This window comes from Rhinatrema bivittatum, chromosome 7 (genome assembly GCF_901001135.1).
Source record: "Rhinatrema bivittatum chromosome 7, aRhiBiv1.1, whole genome shotgun sequence".
Classification (NCBI taxonomy): domain Eukaryota; kingdom Metazoa; phylum Chordata; class Amphibia; order Gymnophiona; family Rhinatrematidae; genus Rhinatrema; species Rhinatrema bivittatum.
This window is the reverse complement of record NC_042621.1, coordinates 136,774,227-136,798,019: the sequence shown is the minus strand read 5'-3', so window position 1 is coordinate 136,798,019 and position 23,793 is coordinate 136,774,227. Positions and strand designations below refer to the sequence as shown.

Genomic DNA, 23,793 nt, shown 5'->3' with positions numbered 1-23,793 from the left:
CCTGTTCCTGATGTCCTGTACCCCAGGTTCCTCGTTGCCTCCTTTCTGGCATGCCATGTTGCCAGCCCATGGGTAGTGGCTGTGTAGGGCGCTTATGGTACAAGGCCATCTTCACCTGCACAAGTACAAGCCTCCGGAAGACTTCCGCTTCAGTCCTGAGTTGTCTTAGAATCCTTGCTTGCTTCCGTCCCGGTCTTAGGAGTTCCTTGCACTGCATCCGTCCATGCCAAAGACTCTGAATGAATCTGTGCCATTCCAGCGTGGTCCGCGACCAGCCTAGGATGGGCTGTGTAGGGTGCGCCTTGGTACAGGCTTCTACCGAATCTTCACCATGTTCCAGCTTCAGTCATTACACACCTTGTTTAGAGCTTGCTTTGCATGCAGGCGTGGTCCACGACCAGCCCATGGATCGTGGCTGTATAGGGTACATAATGTTGCAGTTTTGTCGTTTTTGGGGGTTAATTCTTTAGACATTATGTGGAGGCGTGTTATCTAGTTAAGTAGCATTTAACATTAGACATATCCGTTGATAAGATTTATTTTTTTGATCGAGCGTTGAATGGCTCGAAGGTTTAAATTTATAGTATGTATTTAATGATCTAACACAGGTATGGAAACAGTGTGGGCAAGCTGCATATGAAAAATTAAGGATTTGCAGACAATACATTGCCTGGAAACTTGCGGCCACAGGTGAAACGTGCCGAAATCAGTGAGAGAGTTTTTCGCGTTCGATCGACCTGGTTGGTATGATGTGGTTTAGGTGTAGGTGCACAGGGTGATTACCCGAGTTATAAAATAGTGATTTTAATTATATGAAATGTTTTTTGAACAGTTGTAGAAGTAATGGCTTTGTGCAATTGACATCCACCCAATGAACATTATGGATGTAGCATGGGCACATGGATATTGAATAACACGTCGGATGAAGACATTGATACATGATGCTCATATGAATAATGCAGCAATGTTCCCTGAAGAAGCCCCAAGGCAGGGGTGAAACGGGTATCCCGTTGGGTATTGTAATGTTGAGTTTTACATTGCATAAATTGAAATAACAGTTCAAGCCATTATTTGGTGATACGTGGTAGATACTTTGTATCTGGTACAACATTTGAAAGTAGCGTTTCACTTAGAAGAAAAATTATGTTAATAAATTGCAGAGACTAAGTCTCTTTTGTAATAATGAGAGAACTTTGTTAAGCACAATGTATTACAAGATTGGGGGGATATAAGTTGTGTTATCAACATTGCTGTTGTATTAGATGTTTTTTTAACAGTATGGTGTGTGGTAAGTGTGAGTATGTGTGGTATGTATGTAAGTATGATGGGAATATTTTAATGTGGGTATTGTTCATTGCACTTGGCACTTTGTGTTAAAAATGTATTTTTTGAAAATATTGTGAAATAAAATTATTTATATAAATTTTTGCTTTGGCTTTAAATGTAGCCGAGTTCCTCTGGCTGGAATATAATTGTTTCTGATTAACAGAGGCAGCACTTATGTATATGACCTGTATAGGGTACGCTGCATCGCAGTCTCAACCCAGTCCTTGATCCTGCTTCTGAATACCTTGCCTGCCGTACCTCATTCCTGAGTCTTTGTCTGTGCACCCAAGTACCTCGTTCCTGAGTCTTCGTCTAGAGACTCTATGTTTCAGACCCTCCGTCTGCCCTCATCCTCAGTCCGGCCTGCTGCTTCTTGCCGATACCTTGTGGCAGGTCCGAAAGGGTTGGGAACGGCCGGAGGACTGTTCAATTACCAACACCATTGTGTTGGCTCCAGAAGCATGCAGGTCCGGCTGAGGGTCAGACCATCTGTCTCCACCCATGCTGGGACATGCCTCGCCTACCCTCAGTGCTGCCTTGGAGTTCTCTGGGGTCATGCTGAGGCCCAAGGGCACACAACCCCCTAGGGTTCTGAAGGAACTCAAAAATGAAATTTTTGATCTATTAGTTAAAATTTGTAACCTATCATTAAAATCATCCATTGTACCTGAAGACTGGAGGGTGGCCAATGTAACCCCAATATTTAAAAAAGGCTCTAGGGGCGATCCGGGTAACTATACACCAGTGAGCCTGACTTCAGTGCTGGGAAAAATAGTGGAAAACTATTCTCAAGATCAAAATCGTAGAGCATATAGAAAGACATGATTTAATGGGACACAGTCAACATGGATTTACCCAAGGGAAGTCTTGCCTAACAAATCTGCTTCATTTTTTTGAAGGGGTTAATAAACATGTGGATAAAGGTGAACCGGTAGATGTAGTGTATTTGAATTTTCAAAAGGCATTTGACAAAGTCCCTCATGAGAGGCATCTACGAAAACTAAAAAGTCATGGGATAGGAGGCGATGTCCTTTCGTGGATTACAAACTGGTTAAAAGACAGGAAACAAAGAGTAAGATTAAATGGTCAATTTTCTCAGTGGAAAAGGGTAAACAGTGGAGTGCCTCAGGGATCTGTACTTGGACCGGTGCTTTTCAATATATATATAAATGATCTGGAAAGGAATACAACAAGTGAGGTTATCAAATTTGCGGATGATACAAAATTATTCAGAATAGTTAAATCACAAGCAGGCTGTGATACATTACAGGAGGACCTTGCAAGACTGGAAGATTGGGCATCCAAATGGCAGATGAAATTTAATGTGTACAAGTGCAAGGTGTTGCATATAGGGAAAAATAACCCTTGCTGTAGTTACACGATGTTAGGTTCCATATTAGGAGCTACCACCCAGGAAAAAGATCTAGGCATCATAGTGGATAATACTTTAAAATCGTTGGCTCAGTGTGCTGCAGCAGGCAAAAAAGCAAATAGAATGTTAAGAATTATTAGGAAGGGAATGGTTAATAGAACGGAAAATGTCATAATGCCTTTGTATCGCTCCATGGTGAGACCACACCTTGAATACTGTGTACAATTCTGGTCGCCGCATCTCAAAAAAGATATAGTTGCGATGGAGAAGATACAAAGAAGGGCAACCACAATGATAAAGGGGATGGAACAGCTCCCCTATGAGGAAAGGCTGAAGAGGTTAGGGCTGTTCAGCTTGGAGAAGAGACGGCTGAGGGGGGATATGATAGAGGTCTTTAAGATCATGAGAGGTCTTGAACGAGTAGATATGACTCGGTTATTTACACTTTCGAATAATAGAAGGACTAGGGGGCATTCCATGAAGTTAGCAAGTAGCACATTTAAGACTAATCGGAGAAAATTCTTTTTCACTCAACGCACAATAAAGCTCTGGAATTTGTTGCCAGAGGATGTGGTTAGTGCAGTTAGTGTAGCTGGGTTCAAAAAATGTTTGGATAGGTTCTTGGAGGAGAAGTCCATTAATGGCTATTAATCAATTTTACTTAGGCAATTGCCACTGCTATTAATTGCATCAGTAGCATGGGATCTTCTTAGTGTTTGGGTAATTGCCAGGTTCTTGTGGCCTGGTTTTGACCTCTGTTGGAAACAGGATGCTGGGCTTGATGGACCCTTGGTCTGTCCCAGCATGGCAATTTCTTATGTTCTTATGTTCTTAAGATGGGATCGCTCTCCTTGCACTCCCCATCCGTTACAGAATGCAAGGCCTTCTCGAACAGGAAGGCCTTCCGTAACAGAATGCAAGGCCTTCTCGAACAGGAAGGCCAGCCGTAACATCCACCATGACGTGACCATAAGCGTAGGCAACGTGCGCATGTGTGCCCTAGGAGGCCACGGGACGGAGCATGGCAGACTGGGACCCCCATGCTGAGTTGGAGACGCCGAGGGTTTCGGCAGTCGGCACCGGAGGCAGCCATCTTGCCCAAGAAGGAGGAAAAGAGTAGAAAAGAGGTAAGGCAGAGCAGTCACAGCCATTTGCGACCGACAGACGCAACAGGTTGATGAGGGAGATCAGAGTATGCTGGGGTCAAGCTGGGGAGGCAGGGTCAAGCTGGAAAGAGGGCTCAGAGTGTGTTGGGGTCAGGTTAGGAAGGGAAGTCAGAGTGTACCAGGGCTGGTCCAGTGAGGTGGGTCAGGCTGAGAAGGGATTAGAGAGCGCTAGGGCTAGGCTGGTGAGTGGGGAAAGGGGAAGGGAGGGGGTACAAAATGTACTGAGGAGAAGGGAAGAAAGTGCTGGGGTAGAGCTGAGAAGGGTGGAAGGGATTGTTACTTTCAGACTGGAAAGGAGGACGGTGAATAGGGGCTTCCAGCGAATTTTAACATGCTTCATCTAGTATATATACATATTTCTCCTGGGGGAATGCTGTGCATAATGAGGTTGATATTAAAAGGATTCATCTAACTAACTTTTGGAGTTATTTAGATAAAATCCAGGATTTGATTACTTCCCCCATTGAATGAATAAATTAAAGTTGCTTACTGTAACTGTTTGGTTCGTGCCTCTTCTCGCCCCACGCTCCACCCTCTCTACCTTGGGAGCGACTCCCTTCGGCTCTGACGGACAGTTGCAGCAGTGGCTTCTCCCTGCCTCTTGGTCCCGGTGTCCCCGGGCTGGCTTGATGCTACGGATCCGCCATGTTCCTGATGATGTAAGGGCGCACGCATGCTCGCGCTCCAGACTTTGTACCAGCATGGGCGTGAACCTCAGGGGCATCCCCCGTAGTGACATCATCCATGTTCACTTTAAAAGGTCTTTGTTTGCTAACCTCTAACGAGTTAGCAAGGAACTCCAATAGGACTTGTTTCGGCAGTCCACGCTACTTGCAACAACGATCCGAGTCAGCCAGGGGAATCCTTCTCCACTGCTCGGCCTTTTCAAACTTACCAGGAGTACCCGCTGCACGGGGGCTCCGCTCTCTCTTCTTGATTTCAGATTGCCAAGACGGGATCCGGTACTTGCTCCTCGAGGGCCTACATCCCTGAATACTAAGAAGACTCCTCATTGCCTGGAAGTGATCACGGACGTGAACACAGTGAGTTCTATTGTACATAGGAATCGGTACTCGCTCCACGAGAGCCCACATTCCTATAGCTCTGAAGACTCCCTTTCGTCCAAGACGTTATCGCAGGTACGGAGATCGTGAGTGACATTGGCAAGATCGCAGATAGGAACCGGTACTTGCTCTACGAGGGCCCATGTTCCTAGAATCCTTTACACACTCTCTTCTACTCTAGAAGTCATTTCATATACAGCAATTGTGAGTTCTTATTACAGACTGTTTATTGGAACCAGTGCTCGCCTACGGCTCCTGTTTCTGAATGTACTGAAGACTCTCTGTGGCATAGAGACCATCGCAGACATCTACTATTGTGAGTGTACCATCTTGTATCCAGTATACCCTGTCTACTCACTACTTCTAGTCTCTCTCTACAGCTCAGTAACCCAGAGATTATATTCCAGTATCAGAAGGATTTCAGCCTTGCCAAACACATCGACTCACTACTGCCACCACTGGTGGTTCAGCTTCTAGCCTAATAAAGAACTATTTGTGTTTATTTCATATTCCAGCCTAGCCGGTGGTTCCTCTCAGGATCTCTTCCTGGGGGTGTTGTCATCTGCCATTGGCCCAGGGATTCACCATTTCCTTCAAGTGGTCATTCCTTACACTACTGTCACGCTGTGGGAGCCAACCACTACAGACCAATAAGACCGCTTACGGAAGTATTATATATATAGATAACTCCTCTTTCTATGGGACTTCCCAGCAGCCTATATATAACAGATTGCAACTCCGTAGCAGAGGCATGATAGATTGATATCTCAGTAGCGAAGTACAATATACCTATTGCTAGTTCCTCTCCTCGGAACATAAGAACATAAGAAAATGCCATACTGGGTCAGACCAAGGGTCCATCAAGCACAGCATCCTGTTTCCAACAGTGGCCAATCCAGGCCATAAGAACCTGGCAAGTATCCAAAAACTAAGTCTATTCCATGTTACCATTGCTAATGGCAGTGGCTATTCTCTAAGTGAACTTAATAGCAGTTAATGGACTTCTCCTCCAAGAACTTATCCAATCCTTTTTTAAACACAGCTATACTAACTGCACTAACCACATCCTCTGGCAAGAAATTCCAGAGTTTAATTGTGCGTTGAGTAAAAAAGAACTTTCTCCGATTAGTTTTAAATGTGCCCCATGCTAACTTCATGGAGTGCCACCTAGTCTTTCTACTCTCCGAAAGAGTAAATAACCGATTCACATCTACCCGTTCTAGACCTCTCATGATTTTAAACATCTCTATCATATCCCCCCTCAGTCTTCTCTTCTCCAAGATGAAAAGTCCTAACCTCTTTAGTCTTTCCTCATAGGGGAGCTGTTCCATTCCCCTTATCATTTTGGTAGCCCTTCTCTGTACCTTTTCCATTGCAATTATATCTTTTTTGAGATGCGGCGACCAGAATTGTACACAGTATTCAAGGTGCGGTCTCACCATGGAGCGATACAGAGGCATTATGATATTTTCCGTTTTATTCACCATTCCCTTTCTAATAATTCCCAACATTCTGTTTGCTTTTTTGACTACTGCAGCACACTGAACCGACGATTTCAATGTGTTATCCACTATGACACCTAGATCTTTTTCTTGGGTTGTAGCACCTAATATGGAACCCAACATTGTGTAATTATAGCATGGGTTATTTTTCCCTATATGCATCACCTTGCACTTATCCACATTAAATTTCATCTGCCATTTGGATGCCCAATTTTCCAGTCTCACAAGGTCTTCCTGCAATTTATCACAATCTGCTTGTGATTTAACTACTCTGAACAATTTTGTGTCATCTGCAAATTTGATTATCTCACTTGTCGTATTTCTTTCCAGATCATTTATAAATATATTGAAAAGTAAGGGTCCTAATACAGATCCCTGAGGCACTCCACTGTCCACTCCCTTCCACTGAGAAAATTGTCCATTTAATCCTACTCTCTGTTTGCTGTCTTTTAGCCAGTTTGCAATCCAAGAAAGGACATCGCTACCTATCCCATGACTTTTTACTTTTCCTAGAAGCCTCTCATGAGGAACTTTGTCAAACGCCTTCTGAAAATCCAAGTATACTTTATCTACCGGTTCACCTTTAGATATAGTATACTTGGATTTTCAGAAGGCGTTTGATTTTCAGAAGGTGGAGGAATATCCTTGAACAGATTGCCAACTCCTTTTCCTTGGGGAGTTGAACTATATCAGATTGCTACCTCCTTCCCTTACAGGAGCATCGAACAGCAGTTCATTAACAGATCACTAACTCCGCCCTCCCGGCGGGATAAGCACTACAGATAGCTAACTCCTCCCCTCTGGAGGAGCAGATCATGACAGATTGCTAACTCTGCCCTCCTGGTGGAGCAGAGCAATAACAGTAACAGATGCTTTCTAAGGACAGGAAGACAAATCAGTCACATAAGTGGGCCAAATCCTTCCCAGGCGAGAAGATACTCCCATCTTCAACCACATTTCCTCATATCAAGTATGTCACGCACTTGATAGGTGACGTTGCATATGATCTTGAAGCCAAGGCAGCCCAAGTACCACCGGATGCATGGCCTTTTCCAAAACAAGAAATGAGATGGATTCAGAGTGTAAAGCTCCCGTGCGCAGGCCAATGGCTTGGGTAGTCAATGAAACCTCTCCAGGAAGTGGTTCTCCATCGATAGATGACAATAGCAAAGGTTTAGCTATTGGTGTGGTAGGAATCCATAGATGTTCAACCAAACGCTTCAAAATAAAATTACCTCTGGCACCGGAGTCAATGAGAGTGAGAGTCTGAAATTCAAGGCTTCCACAGAGCAGAGATATTGGTAATGATAATGGAGTAGGATATGTGAGGCCCAGGAGAAGTCCTCCTGCAGATCCTAGGCCCGTCAGTTTCCCGGACAGATGGGACAAGTTTGGACGATGTGGCCCGATTGGCCACAATACATGCATAACCCCATGTGTTTGTGAAAACGTCTCTCCTTGGAAGTTAAATGGCTTCGGCCTAATTGCATATTTAATTACTTATTTATAAACTTTTCTATACCGATATTCGTAGCAACATCATATCAGTTTACAATATAACAGCAGTTAGAAAATACATTGAACAGGAGGGAGTAAACAGGGATACAAGGAACAGTAAACTTAGCAAGGGAAAGACAGGAAATCAATCAAGGCTAACAGTTACTTTGATAACTAATGCATATAAATAATAGAGGAAGAAGGAATGTCATAGTTCTTTCAGAATCTAAAAGTGTGTATGTACAGAGTTGAGCAGAAATCTGGACTGCTAAGTAGGTAAGGGAGGTGGATCTGGACTCCTAGAAGAGGCTCCTCCTCTTCTAAGGATGTTGATGGTAGATTGGAAGCCATAAGCACAGGTTTAGGATGGTTAGCCCCCACCGTGGACTTTTGTGGGCTCTTAGCCTCCTGAGTTCAGTCTCTGATATGGCAATCAATTCTCCCAGCCAGTTCCATCAGGGACTCAAGGGTATCAGGCAAATCACGAGCCACTAATTCGTCCTTTACGCGAGAGTTGAGGCACTCCATGAATATGGCACATAGACATCCAGTGTCCCAATGTAGTTTGGATGCTAAAGTCTTATACTCGATAGCAAAATCTGTGAGTGGCTTATTACCTTGCTGGAGATTGAGCAAAGCAAATCCAGCAACAGTCTGGTAAGCCGGGTCATTAAAGACAGACTTAGAAAGCTTAAGAAAACCTGATAGATCATTCAGGTTAAGATCTTCACATTCCCACAATGGTGAAGCCCAAGCCAAAGCTCGTCCCTCTAGAAACGATAGGATGTAGGTGGTCTTGAAAGCTTCAGTGGGAAAGAGGGTAGGCTGTAATGAGAAATGCATGCTGCATTGATTAACAAACCCTCTACAATCTTGGCTTCACCCTTAAAGCGGGTAGGTGTGGATAAGGATACAGTTGTCTTGAGGGTCACCACTGGAGATACCATTTCTTTCACAGGAGTTGCTGAAGAATTCAGTTGAGCATGTAACTGATTGAAGGCAGTAGCTAGGCTTTCCAAAGACCTTTGTGATATGGTTATGTATGTTTGGTGGATCCTTTGGTGCTCTGGAGGTGACCACGCCCACGGGGAGGAGCCCCGTGAGGAGCCACAGCACTGGGCTAGACTCGTACTACACAAACACAAGAGTTCTTTTATTAGACAGCTTGAAGAGAACCACCAGAGTTGGCAGTAGAGAGGCAGTCTAGTAGTTGCAGTCTCAGGGACCTCGGCAGAGGAAGCCCTTCTCTCCTTGATGACATCAGGAGGTTCCGCAGCAGGTCTCCCAGCGAGGAGATACTGTGGATGAGATAGACTGAGAATCAGAGTACTCACTAGGTGTTGGCTGTTGATATGCGATTCCACCAGGTATGTTGTAGAAGGTATAGGCACCGAGGCAGGGAGAGCAGGCCCTCGAGGAGCGAGTACCTGTTCCCTGTAAGGCACCTGAAATAAGGTAGAGGACCCCTGAGGAGCGGGTACCCAGGTTAGAATATACCCCGAAGGGCAGAGAGAGAAAGCTTCCTGCGGCAGCACGGAAGCGGCAGAGTAGCGTAGACAAGAACGGATTTGAGTCCTTGCTAACTCGAGGAGCTAACAAATTAGTGAAGATAATATACCCAGATGGTGTGACGTCAGCATGAGGGAACGCCCTCGAGGTTCACGCCAAGGGAGGTACAAAGACGTGGGTTGCGCGCGCGCGCTCGCGCACCCTAGTAGGTACTTGGAAGGAGCAATGGTGGGAAGGCTGCACCATAGCCATTCCAGGGACACCAGAGAGTTCGGCTTGTAGATGCGGTGGTAGCCATCTTGCCCAGGTAAGCGGGAGGAGCCGTGAATAAGGTGAGGCAAACGGGGCGAAGCCGTCAAGGACTGACAGACGCAACAGTACCCCCCTTCCAAGGGCATCCATGCTGTTTCCTACCAGGTCTTGGTTTTTGAGGTTGCAAGTGATGAAAGTCCTGTAGCATCTCTTTATTCAGTATATTAGACATAGGTGTCCAAGAGTTTTCTTCAGGGCCATACCCTTCCCATGACAGGAAGTATTCCCATACTCTGCCTCGTCTTTTCACATTGAGAACTGCGTCTACTTTATATTCGATGTCTTCTTCTGCATCTAAAGGTGTAGCTTCAGTTACCTTGTTGGAGAACTCACTAAGGATCAATGGCTTCAATAGTGAGACGTGGAATGCATTGTGGATCTTTAAAGTATATGGTAGCTTCAGACTGCAGGTGAGATTGCCCAGTCGGAAATGGTCCAACGAAGCGAGGAGCGAAGCGAGCTGAAGGAAGTTTAAGTCTTAAGTGCTTTGTGGAAAGCCAGACTTTATCACCAGGCTTGAAGTCTGGAGCCTTGCAATGATGAGCATCATATCCTTTCTTTGCTCGAAGTCCTGCTTTAACAAGCATCTCTTTTGTCTGAGTCCAAAATTGATGGATATCTTTGGCAGTAGATTGAGCTGCTGGGGACGACACTGATAATGGAAGTGGCAGTGGTAGTCATCCGTACACCACTTTGAATGGTGTTGATACAGTGGATGTTGCTGGATGAGAATTAATGGCAAATTCTGCCCATGGCAACAGTTCACTCCAATCATTCTGGCGAGTGTTCACATAGGCACAAATGAACTGCTTGAGTGTCCTGTTCATCCTCTCTGTTTGCCCTTGGATTGAGAATGATATGCCGAGGTGAACTCAAGGGAAATATCGAACTTCTTACAGTGTCTTCCAGAAGTTAGCTGTGAATTGGGCTCCACAATCAGAGACTATGTGCTTAGGCATACCATTATTTATGTATTTATGTATTTATTTATTTATTTAAGGTTTTTTTCTATACCGACATTCGTTTTTAGACATCATATCGGTTTACATGTAACAATGTTTCAGCAACAGAGCTTTACAGTACAACCAATTAATTTTACAGGGTAACAATATTAACGGCTTAACAGCAAAACATAACTAACTAGATTATATTTGTTTAGTGCATTAGATATAGGTTATAATATGAAAAATAGAGATTACTAAATAATACAGAATAGTGCAATTATATCTACAATTGACAGGTAATGTGAATATAGAGATTACTAAATAATACAGTATAATATAGATATATCTACAGTTGATTGGTATAATTAATGTACATTTGACCGGTATAATTAATGTTATTGTGTAATTGTGAGGTCATTGTCATTCTCAGTAGGATAGAGCTTGGGTATGTTGAAAAGTCTTACTCGAGGGATGCTTAGTGTTCTTTGAAAGGAGAATTACTAAGAGATGTGGTGTTGAGGTAGGGGGCTTAGTTTATAGTGATGGCAGGATGTCGGGGAAGAATAGGATGCAGTGTGATGTCAAGAGTATGCTTGTGTGAACAGCCATGTTTTCAATTTTTGTTTAAATTTGTGCAAGCAATGTTCTTGGCGTATGTCGGCAGGCATTGAGTTCCAAAGTGTGGGTCCAGCAATGGAAAGGGCGTGTTCTTTGGTAGCATTGTAGTGCATGAGTTTGGGTGTGGGGATGTTTAGGGTTGCTTGGTAGCGTGACCATATGGGTCTGTTTGAGTTGCGGAAGGTGAAGGGGTTGTGGGGCCAGTTCATATCTGGGTTGTGTAGGGATTTGTGCATTATTGCTAGGGTTTTGTAATGTATGCGGTGCTGGATAGGTAACCAGTGTAGTTCTTTGAGGATAAGTGTTATGTGTTCGTTTTTGCGTGTGTTGGTGAGGATGCTTGCAACTGTGTTCTGTAGCAGTTGGAGGGGGTAGATGGTGTTTTTTGGAAGGCCCAGGAGAAGCGAGTTGCAGTAGTCTATTTTGGCGAATATTGTAGACTGTAGTACTGTCCGGAAATCATTGAAGTGTAAAAGTGGTTTAAGTTTTTTTAGGGTTTGCAGCTTAAAGTAGCAATCCTTTAGTGTGTTGATAATGAATTTTTTGTGGTTGAGTTGATCGTCAATGATGACTCCTAGATTCCTTGCATATTGAGATGTACAAAATGAATTTAGGGGAGTGTTGATTTGATTAATTCTGTGATGGTTGTGTGGAGGAGTTATAATTAAGGTTTCTGTTTTTGAGGTGTTTATCGCAAGGTTAAGACTTGAGAGGAAGTTGCTGATGGCGGCAAGTGAGGCCTCCCACGTTTTGATGGCTTTGGGTAGTGAGTCTGTGATTGGGATGACGATTTATACATCGTCTGCATATACATAGTGTTTGAGGCCAAGATCTGAGAGTAGGTTGCATAGAGGCAGAAGATAAATGTTGAACAGGGTTGAAGATAGTGAGGAGCCTTGAGGGACACCTTGTAGAAGGTTAAATGCCTTGGATTCTTGGTTACCTATTCTAACTTTATATTGCCTGTTTTTTAGGTAAGAGGTGAACCAGAGGAGGGGGGTTCCTGTGATTTTGATTTCAGATAGCCGATCGAGAAGTACGTTGTGATTAATAGAGTCAAAGGCCGCTGATATGTCTAGGAGGGCAAGTATGAATGAATGGCCTTTATCTAATCCTTTGAGTAGGTGGTCGGATAGTGATAATAGTAGGGTTTCTGTGTTGTAGAATTTACGGAATCCATATTGTGAGTTGGTTAGGATATTGTTGCTTTCTAGATATTCGGTGAGCTGGAGGTTAACTATTTTTTCCATAACTTTTGATATGAACGGAAGGTTGGAAACTGGGTGGTAGTTTGTGGGTTCATTTGGGTTTAGAGTGGGTTTCTTCAGAATGGGTTTGATTACTGCTTGCTTTAATGCCGGAGGGACTTGACCCAGTGTGAGAGATCTATTTATAATTTGGGCCAATGGTTGGGATATAGTACTGGGAATAGTGAGGAGGAGTTTAGTGGATATAGTGTTGTAAGGGTGAGAGGATGGCTTCATTTTTCTTAGACAAGATTCAGTTTCAGAGGGAGTGGTGTATTCAAAAGAATTCAAGGTTGCTAGTGATGCTGCGTTGTGGGACTTGAGTGTGATTGGTGACAATGAATTTTGGGTTGTGTGAAATTGTGTCATGATTTTTGCTATTTTATCATGGAAGAATTGGGCTAAATCTTCTGCCTGCCATGCAGGCAGAAGATGTGCGTAATGAATAGCTTGGCGAGCTCCATGGTGATGGGTAAGCCTGGGAGAGCCACAAAATGAGCCATCTTCGAAAACTGATCTACGGTTACCCAAATGGTGTTATTTCCTCCTGAAGATTGTAGGTCTCTCACAAAGTCTGTGGCAATATGTGTCCATGGTTCTTCTGGTACAGGCAAGGGTTGGAGTAGACCCTATGGACGACCCGGCGGCATCTTCTGTTTAGTGCAGTTTGCACAGGAAGCGACGTAGGAGAATGTGTCTTCCTTCATGGTGGGCCACCAGTAAAAGGTTTGAAGTTTTGACAGGGTTCTACGTTGGCCAGGGTATCCTGAAAGTTTAGAGTTGTGGGCCCAAACCAATAACTTCTTTCTGAGGTTCTTGGGTACAATAGTCTTTCTTGCAGGTACTGAGTGGGTAGCTGCCAATATGACCTTCTCTGGTTCAATGATGTGTTGCGGTTCTTCTGGAGTGTCCTCAGAGAGGAATGAGCGAGATAGAGCTTCAACTCTGATATTCTTATCTCCAGGGCGGTACTTGAGCACAAAGTTGAATCTGTTGAAAAACAGAGACCATCTCACTTGTCTATGATTCAGGCGCTGTGCGTGGCGGAGGTACTCCAGATTCTTATGGTCTGTGAAGACCGTTACTTGATATTGCGCTCTTTCGAGCCAAGGGCACCATTCTTCGAAAGCCATCTTTATAGCCAGGAGCTCCTTATCTCCTATTCCATAATTTCTCTCTGCAGGAGAGAAGTGGTGGGAGAAGAATGAGCATGGTTGTGGAACCTTTGAATCGCCAGCCTGGCTTAATATGGACCCTACGCCAACGTCTGAGGCATCGACCTCCACGATGAAAGGCTTGGAGGGGTCTAGATGTCGAAGACATGACTTGATTGAAAAGGCATCTTTTAGTTTCTGGAATGCAGCTATAGCCTCTGGAGACCAATTAGCAACATTGGCACCTTTCTTCGTCATACCTGTAAGCGGCACTGTAAGTGAAGAGTAATTCTTGATGAAGGTCCTGTAATAGTTGGTGAAACCTAAGAAGCATCTGAGAGCTTTTAACCCGGTGGGTTGCGCCCATTTCTGGATACTCTCCAGCTTCTGGTGAAAGCCTTGATTGGAGACAATGTAGCCTAAGAAAGGCACTGACTCTTTGTGAAATTCACATTTGGATAGCTTGGCGAAGAGATGGTTCTCACAGAGCCTCTGTAGTACTCTCTTAACATCTTCCAGATGAGTGGTCTTGTCTTGAGAGAATATCAAGATGTCGTCCAAGTAAATAACAACACACTTATAGAGGAGATCCCGGAAAATGTTGCTCATTAAATTTTGAAAGACAGCCGGGGCATTGCACGGGCCGAAGGGCTTCACTAGATATTCAAAGTGGCCATCCCGAATGTTGAAGGCCCTCTTCCACTCATCGCCAGCTCGAATGCAAAATAAATTGTAGGCTCCTTTCAGATCCAGTTTGGAAAAGATTTGAGCTTCTTGTAGTCTGTTGAATAGCTCTGAAATCAGAGGCAAAGAGTAGCGATCCTTTATTGTTATTTCGTTGAGGCCCCTGTAATCTATACATGGACGTAATTTATTGTCCTTTTTGCCCACGAAGAAAAAGCCTACGCCAGCAGGGGACTTGGATGGTCTTATGAAACCCTTTTGGAGGTTCTCCTGAATATATTCGGACATGGCTTTATTTTCTGCCACGGACAGGGGATACACTCTACCCTTAGGTGGTTCCGTATTAGGCTTCAGATTAATAGCGCAGTCATAAGATCTGTGAGGCGGAAGTACATCTACAGCTTCTTTTGAAAAGACATCTTGGGGTGGTAGACATACAGGGTAATGGAGCTACCTCCATCAGGCATTTATCATGGCAGTCTGGACCCCATCTTGACAGTTCCAATGTAGCCCAATTTTTTTCCAGCAGGCTTTCCTGCTCTGTGCAAAACTGCTGTTGCAGGTGCACCATTTTCTTTAGGGTGTCCTCCTGCCCCTCCACTCTCACATCTAGTTCATCCATTTTTGTACCGAGGGACACTAGATAATCTTTTATTTCGGAGATGGACAGGAGAAGATCTTGTTTATGTTGTCACATGTCCGCACGTAATTCTACGAACCATTCTCTCAATACAGCTCTTGAAGGTAAGTGAGATAGCGGATAGAGAAGCATGGTCTGAGACTGTGTCACAGGCCTCATCTGCAGCCTGGCCACCATCACTCTCTGCCATTATCTGCAGCCACCTTTTTTTCTGGTGGCTCCCATCTGAAATTTTAACTGCACAGGGCACTGAATTCTCGTGGGATAAGAACATAAGATTTACCGGCCTCACACAAACCTTCAGATGGAGACTGGTAAAATAGGAAGCAGCAAAACCCACTAAAGATACACCTTCTCTGACACTCCTGCTGGAAGGAGGGTATGGTGTTGGAGAGATGGAAAAAGAACATTTCACCAAAGATGGAAGGGAAATAATTACACTAAGCTATAAGGAGATAAAGATGATTGTGCAGGGGTCCATCTTTTTCCTTGTTCCTTTCTACAAATTCCACATTATGTGCCAACTACCACTCTCCACTTAATCCTCAGCTCACTCATTCTCACCCTCCACCTTCATCCCAGACTCATTCCCTCTATTACCCCCTTCCTCCTCAGGTTCACTGCTTCTCTTTCTCCCATTAAGAAAATAAGATTTGCCATACTGGGTCAGACCAAAAAAGTCCCTCAAGCCCAGCATCCTGTTTCCAACCTCTTCATAGTGGAAGTGGGGATCCGTAGCTGCTCTACTAATCATTGTAGAATGAAATTGCCTCCTGCCCCGGAGTCCACTAAGGCAAGAGTCTGGTACTCTAAGGGTCCACAGATCAAAGATACAGGAAGAGAGAGCGGAGGAAAAGGAGTAGTGAGACCTTAGAAGAGTCCTCCCGCAGGACTTAGGTCTGCCAGTTTCCCAGATATATAGGGCAAGTTTGGACAGCATGAACAGCTTGTCCACAGTACATACACCGCCCTAATTTCTTCCGTGTTCTTCTCTCTTTTGATGTCAGGTGGCTGCGGCCTAACTGCATAGGTTCTTCTTCGCTGGCTGCTGGGACTGGAGGAACAGGCCTGGGTGTGGACTTGACTCGAGCTTCACCCAGACAGGGTCTCTTGGGAGTCTTGGTCTCTTGAACCTTGTCGCGAAGTCGGCAATCAATCCTTGTTGCCAGTTTCACTAGTTCAGCCAAGGACTCAGGCATTTCACAAGCGGCGAGTTCATCTATCAGACAGGAGTTCAGTCCTTCAAAGTAGAGAGTCTTCAGGCATCTCGGGTCCCAGGATAATTCAGACGCCAGTGTCTTGAAATCGATAGCGAGTCAGCTAGTGGTTTGTTCCCTTGCTTCATGTGAACCAAAGAAGATCCTGCAATGGAATACCGGGCAGGATCAACGAAAACTGACTTAAACAGGTCGAGAAATCCTTCAAGGTCATGTAGAATCAGATCCTCGTGCTCCCACAGCGAAGAGGCCCAAGACTAAACTCGTCCGTCTGGATACGACAGGATATAGGTGGTCTTGGCATAGGCTGTGGGAAAGTGTCCAGGTTGTAATGCAAAGTGCATGCAGCACTGGTTAATAGAGATGTGAATCGGAACCGGAATCGGTTCCGATTCCGGTTCCGATTCACATCGTGAATTTTTTTTCGTGCGGCCCGATCGGGTTTTTTTTTATTGGCTGCGCCCGAACCGATAAACAAAAACCCCACCCAACCCTTCAAAACAGCTCCCTTAGCTTCCCCCACCCTCCCGACCCCACCCCAAAACGTTTTAAATTACCTGGTGGGCCAGTGGTGGTCCCGGGAGCGATCTCCCGCTCTCGGGCCGTCGGCTACCACTAATAAAAATGGCGCCGATGACCCTTTGCCCTTACCATGTGACAGGGTATCCGTGCCATTGGCTGGCCCCTGTCACATAGTAGGAGCACTGGATGGCCGGCGCCATCTTTAAAAATTTTGTTGTTCTGTGATCCGCTGGGCTAGACCAGGAATGGCCTGCAAGGTCGCTAGCTGAGCCGAGTCCATGGAATTAGCAATCTGTTATGTTTGTGGCATCATGTGGACCCTTTGTCGCAGTGGAGATGTCTCCTCCCATGGGAGGAGACATGTGGGGAACCACAGCGATTGGCTAGACTCAGAGAGCAGACACTTGTAGGTGGAAAGCTTTGTTGACTGCTGTAGATAGATGGTATATAGATGGTATGAGGCAGGAAGGAAAAAGCACTGTAGTCCGGTAAGGTGCCAATACATTCAGACAGTCTCAGATGTAGAGTCTCACCCAGATGTTCAAGGCAGATAGGAACCCGCAGTGCAGGAAAAGCCAAGCCTGGTGGGTGGAGTTGGCGAACCGGATAATAGAGGTACTCACAGGAACATAGTGCAGGCGTCTTCCTTGTAATGATGATGGTAGGACCCGAGGTCCATGGTGCAGGAATATACTGGACTGATAGGCCCTCGAGGAGCGAGTACCTAATAGTTCAGAGATCCTGAAAAAGATAAAGAGAGCAGTTGTCTAGTTAGTAGAAACCCTGAAGGGTTGGTGGAAGCAAGAGACCCCCGAGGAGCGGGTGCCTAGAGCTTCATCAAGAGTGAGATTCCCCAGAGGGTAGAGTGGCATCTAAGCGAGCAGCTTAGAGCGATCAGAGTAGCTAAACGAAGTCCTTGCTAACTCAAAGTAGGTAGCGTAGTGGAGGCTTAAATACCCGTAGATATTGACGTCATGCAGTGGGAACGCCCCCGCTATGACGTGAACTTAAGCGTAGGCAACATGTGTGCGGGCGCCCTAGGAGGCCACGGGATGGATGGGACGCCCATGCTGAGTTGGAGATGCCGAGAGTTTTGGCACTCGGCACCGGAGGCAGCCATCTTGCCCAAGGAGGAGGAAAAGAGTAGAAAAGAGGTAAGGCAGCGACCGATGCGACCGATGGATGCAACAGGTTGATGAGGGAGATCAGAGTATGCTGGGGTCAAGCTGGGGAGGCAGGGTCAAGCTAGGAAAGAGGGCTCAGAGTGTGTTGGGGTCAGGTTAGGAAGGGAAGTCAGAGTGTACCAGGGCTGGTCCAGTGAGGTGGATCAGGCTGAGAAGGGATTAGAGAACACTAGGGCTAGGCTGGTGAGTGGGGAAAGGGGAAGGGAGGGGGTTCAAAATGTACTGAGGAGAAGGGAAGAAAGTGCTGGGGTAGAGCTGAGAAGGGTGGAAGGGAGTGCCTCTTTCAGACTGGAAAGGAGGACAGTGAATAGGGGCCTCCAGCGAATTTTAACGTGCTTCATCTAGTATATATAAATATTTCTCCTGGGGGAATGCTGTGCACAATGAGGTTGATATTAAAAGGATTCTTCTAACTAATTTTTGGAGTTATTTAGATAAAATCCAGGATTTGATTACTTCCCCCATCGAATGGATAAATCAAAGTTGCTTACTGTAACAGATGCTTTCTGAGGACAGGAAGACAAATCAGTCACATAAGTGGGTGATGTCATTGTATGGCATCAACATGAAACATGCTATTTCGGAGCTCAGAAAGACTTAGAAATCTTTCTGAGCTTGTGCAAGTGTTTCCATGTAGCTGCTGCCGCAGAAGCTTTCTTGGTAATTTCTAGGGATGTGAATCGTTTTTTGACGATTTAAAATATCGTCCGATATATTTTAAATCGTCAAAAATCGTTAGGGCCACGATACAATACCAATTCCCCCGATTTATCGTTAAAAAATCGTAAATCGGGGGAAGGGGGAGGGCAGGAAAACCGGCACACTAAAACCCCTTAAAACCCACCCCCGACCCTTTAAATTAAATCCCCCACCCTCCCGAACCCCCCCCCAAATGCTTTAAATTACCTGGGGATCCAGCGGTAGTCCAGAATGGCGGCAGTCCAGAACGGCCCCCTCAATTGAATTCTGTTGTCTTCAGCCGGCGCCATTTTGCAAAATGGCCGCCGCAAAATGGCGGCGGCCATAGACAAAAACGATTCGACGCAGGAGGTCGTTCCGGACCCCCGCTGGACTTTTGGCAAGTCTTGTGGGGGTCAGGAGGCCCCCCCAAACTGGCCAAAAGTTCCTGGGAGTCCAGCGGGGTTCAGGAAGCGATTTCTTGCCGCGAATCGTTTTCCGTACGGAAAATGGCGCCGGCAGGAGATCGACTGCAGGAGGTCGTTCAGCGGCGGTCCGGAACCCCCGCTGAACGACCTCCTGCAGTCGATCTCCTGCCGGCGCCATTGCAAAATGGCGCCGGCTGAAGACAACAGGATTCAATTGAGGGGGCCGTTCCGGACCGCCGCCGTTCTGGACCACCGCTGGATCGCCAGGTTATTTAAAGCATTTGGGGGGGGGGGTTCGGGAGGGTGGGGGATTTAATTTAAAGGGTCGGGGGTGGGTTTTAGGGGGTTTTAGTGTGTCGGCTCACGATTTTAACGATTTTCACGATAGTTTACACACCCAAACGGCAACAATACGATTCCCTCCCCCTCCCAGCCGAAATAGATCGTTAAGACGATCGAGGACACGATTCACATCTCTAGTAATTTCACACGTTAAGCTTTATTTCTATGGAGAAGAGCAACTTTTATAAGCGAGCAACTTTTTACTTTCTCTGAGTTCAAGCAGGATAAATTTACCCACATAAGTGGGGATTCTCAAGCTGAAAATTGCATTGAAATATTTGTCTTTTGCTGGATAAGGAAGAATTGCAACCTGGTTGTTTGAGGAAGAGTTGAAGCTCTTAGTTTAATAGGTTTTTATATGATATGAAGAGTTTGGTCGGTTTTGCTGAATGAAGTTTTGGAAAAAATGTTGGAAGTACAATGGATTGATTTAAATGAAATTGTGAAACTACCTTTGATAAAAACAGGGTGAGTTCTCAACACTATTCTTAATTTGCGTGTAGGAGCATGGACTACTAGGGCCTGTAGCTCACTCACTCTGCATGCTTGAAGTTATTGCTATCAAAAATATTTATTTTCGGTGGTATCTTCCCGATTCATTGATATGTAATTTTATCCAAATTTTTATGGTTGAAGTACGGCCCCCAATGAGTGTGGCTCTAAATTGTCTCTCTTTAAATGTGCGTGGAACATTTGTTTGGGATGTGGACCCTTGGATCGAGGGGGAGCTGTTACAACCTGTGGGAAAGGGCCCCACAGGTCCCCTCCGTTGGCAGGCGAGGCTGGAGACTAGCAGAGGCCTCGCTGGGGCTTCACCACTTCCAGTCCGTGTTCCCCTCAGGTTGAGCCCTTGGGTACTGGAGCCAGCTGGACTTACATGGGGCCTCTGCACAGATGGAAGTCCTGAGGTTGCGCAGCCTGAAGTCGATGTTTGGGCAAGGTCATGGCAGGCAGCGTAGCTCGTAGTTGATGTACAGGCAAAGGTCGTGGCAGGCTGCATTGCTCATAGTCAGTGTCCAGGCGACGGTCATGGCGAGTGGTGTAGCTTGTAGTCAGTGTCCAGGCGGCGTAGCTCATAGTCAATGTCTGGTCCGAAGTCAAAGCCTAGGTCAAGCAGAAAAGGCGAGGAGGACAGAAACAGGAAGGAACTCTCAGCAGCCACAGGACACAAGGAGACCTGTTGCCAAGTCACCCCTTGGGAGCTGGATACAGCCTTATATAAGGCAGAAAGAGTGACATCATTCGCCTGGGCTGGCAGCATTTTCTCGCCGCGGGCCCTTTAAGGATCGGCAGGGGGCGCACACGCACACCTAGTAGGATGCCCCGGGCAGAAGGAAGTCGGTGGCATCCCGACCGCAGGTGGAGCAGGGGGGACAGGAGGAGCCCTAAGACAAAGAGACCTGCGACAGCAGCAGCTCCCTGCCGCTGCCAGGGAGCCCGGTCCTGCTGCTGCCGTGGGAAGTAGACCAGAGGTGAGCAGAGCTGGTCGTGGGGCATAACAGTACCCACTCTTCCAAGCCCCCATCCTGGGGGTCTTGGCTTTCTCGGGTGAGAGGCATGGAATTGTCTTATCAGGTCTTTATCTAGTATGTTGGAGGCTGGTTCCCACGAGTTCTCTTCTGGGCCAAATCCTTCCCAGGTGAGAAGATACTCCCATCTTCGACCACGTTTCCTCACATCAAGTATGTCACGCACTTGATAGGTGACATCGCTCTCTGAGGTGAGCTGTTGCAACTCAGATATCTTCCTCGAGGGCCAGGAGTATACCAGGGGTTTTAGGAGGGAGACATGGAAGGCGTTGTGGATCCTTAAGGATGGAAGTGGACAGAACTGGTAGATCACCGGGCCCAACTGGCTGAGTATAAGGAAAGGACCAATATATCGTGGAGCCAGCCGCATGGATGGGAGCTTGAGCTGGATGTATCGTGTACTGAGCCAGATCCTTTCCCCGGGTTTCAACTGCGTGGCCAGTCTACGGCAAGCGTCGACAAAACTCTTGACTTTATGCCCCGCTTCTTGAAGTATTTGCTTCGGATGGTCCCAGAGTAGATGCAATTCTTGGGTCATCAACTGAGCCGCAGGAGAGGGAACGGATGGAGGGAGTGGCAGAGGGGGAAGTGGCCACCTACCGAAAACCATCTGGAAGGGCAAAGATCCAGCGGTGGAATAAGGGTGTGAGTTATGAGAAAACTCTGCCCAGGTAAGCAGCGTTGCCCAGTCATCTTGAGCATTGACGTAGACTCGGAGGAAAAGCTTCAGAGTGTGATTGGTCCTTTCCACCTGCCTGTTAGCTTGCGGGTGGTAGGCGGTCGTGAAATCTAGAGTGATATTGAACTTCTTTTAGAGGGCTCTCCAGTACTTGGCGGTGAAATGAGAACCACAATCAGATATAATATGCTTGGGGAGTCCATGGAGATGAAATATATGCTGGATGAAAAGCTGTGCCAGCTGAGGCGCAGAAGGAAGACCAGGTAAGGCAATAAAGTGAGACATCTTAGAGAAATGGTCAACTACCACCCAGATGACCGTATTGCCGTTTGAGAGCGGGACATCCACGACAAAGCAGTTCCAGAGCAGCCACTCTGCACCTTGTGAGGAGAGTACAGCAGTGGAGCCCTTTGGCATGTCCTGGAGGGGTCTCAGAGGGTTTCTGAGGCCCAAATACAATTCAGGAAAAATATAACCTCTCTTTCTGACTGCCAAAAAATACTACCACCAGAGCCTATGTCAGAGCTCTGCTATAAAACCTCAGGACCAAGGGTATCCATTACAGCTCCACCAGTGGGAAGGCCGTCCATGAATGGATATTCTCCTAAAGACCTATTAGTAACCCAAAAAGTGGTCTGGGTTACATATGGGACAAACTTAGCTGGATATTTTGTCCACTAAACAGCCAACTGAATATTGGCCTCATAAAGTTCAAAAACCAGAGTGAATATGTGACTTGTAGCACTTAAGCCCTGATTCTTTTGCTGTATTTATATGAGGTCAATATTAAAAGTGTTTGTTCAATTAACTTTTGGAGTTAGCTGGACAAAACACAGCATTTAAACATTTCCCCCATTGACTGGCTAAATTTTAACTGAATAAGTTATTACCCAGCTAAAATCTAGCTGGATAAAAAAGGCAGTATGAAAGGGCATTTTGGGGGCATGGCTAAAATGTATTTGGCTATTACCAATATTCAGCACTAATCAGATAAAGTTATCCAGTTAACTCTGGATGCATAAACTGTTGCTCTAAAGTTAGCTGGATAACTTTAAAAAAAGCACTAGCATGACAAATGGGTGCTAATCCCCACCTACCTTTAAAATAAGGTGTTAGTCAAATTTACAGCCCCACCCCATCCCCACAACCCTCAAAAGTGGCTGCATGGACAAACAATAAAGGCATTTACACAATTAATACTGGGTTTTACTCGTATAAATGCACTTTATCCATGTAAATGGGCTTTTGAAAATTGCCATAAAAGATGCCATAGAATAGTCAATAGGTTTTACCTGCGTTAATTGTACTTTAAGCACATAAATGGCTTAAGAAAATTACTATAATAGTATGTAACATTTATATGCAAACCACCTTTGAAAAACCACACAAGGCTGGATAACTTTAGTCCTGTTTCCGAGCAGCTCTAACGTTATCCAGGTAACTTAGCTAGATATATGCGATATTCGACTAAGTTAGCCAGATAACTGAACTCCTCCTCAGGATGCCCCAGTAATGCCCCCTTTTTATCTGGCTAAATTTAGCCAGATAAATGGTTGAATATTCCACTTTTCAATTAGCTGTCTAAATAGTTTTTTAATATGGACCTCCTTACGTTTTTGCTTATTTTTCCTCCCATCTCTCGCAGCTTGGACTGTTTGTTCATCAACACAGCCTATTTGGAAGTGGAGTTTCAGGCAGAAGTGCTGATTCCTGGAGGCAAGATGGAAGTCCCTATCACTTTCTACCCCAGAGAAGCTATTCAGTACCATGAAACACTTTCTTTCGAGATCAATGGGCGTTCTCAGCAGACAGTTGAGATCTTTGGACAGGGTACTGAGATGAAGGTGAGAGATGGAAATAATCTAAAAGCTAACAAAGACCCACGATTTGGAGAAATGTCTTGGCTTTGTATAAACACAGGGGTTAAAATGCCAGACTCTGTTCAGGATGTTGCAAACAAGAACTTGTGCAGAAAAATGACCAATAGCATGATTCACCTTCAGAAGTTTGGGCCTTTGCTAAGTGAATAGCAGCTGAATGTCAGGTTCTAACAAATATCTGCTGTTGTCAAAGGATATTTGGTATGTTTTCAAACTCTCAGAAAATTAAGGGCCCAAAAAAGATATTTGCAGGAGAACTGGCTGATTGGTAAGCTGCTTCTTGACGCCTGTGGATGACA

At 45.6% G+C, this 23,793-nt stretch overlaps 1 protein-coding gene across 1 annotated transcript in view; it reads left to right on the top strand.

The window, feature by feature from the left end:
* The window catches only part of HYDIN (HYDIN axonemal central pair apparatus protein), a 1,819,717-nt gene that overhangs the window by 1,640,110 nt on the left and 155,814 nt on the right, over positions 1-23,793 (top strand). The window contains exon 77 of the mRNA XM_029609235.1: positions 23,260-23,458. Within this exon, the coding sequence (XP_029465095.1) occupies positions 23,260-23,458 (199 nt within the window). The remainder of the gene's footprint in view (positions 1-23,259; positions 23,459-23,793) is intronic.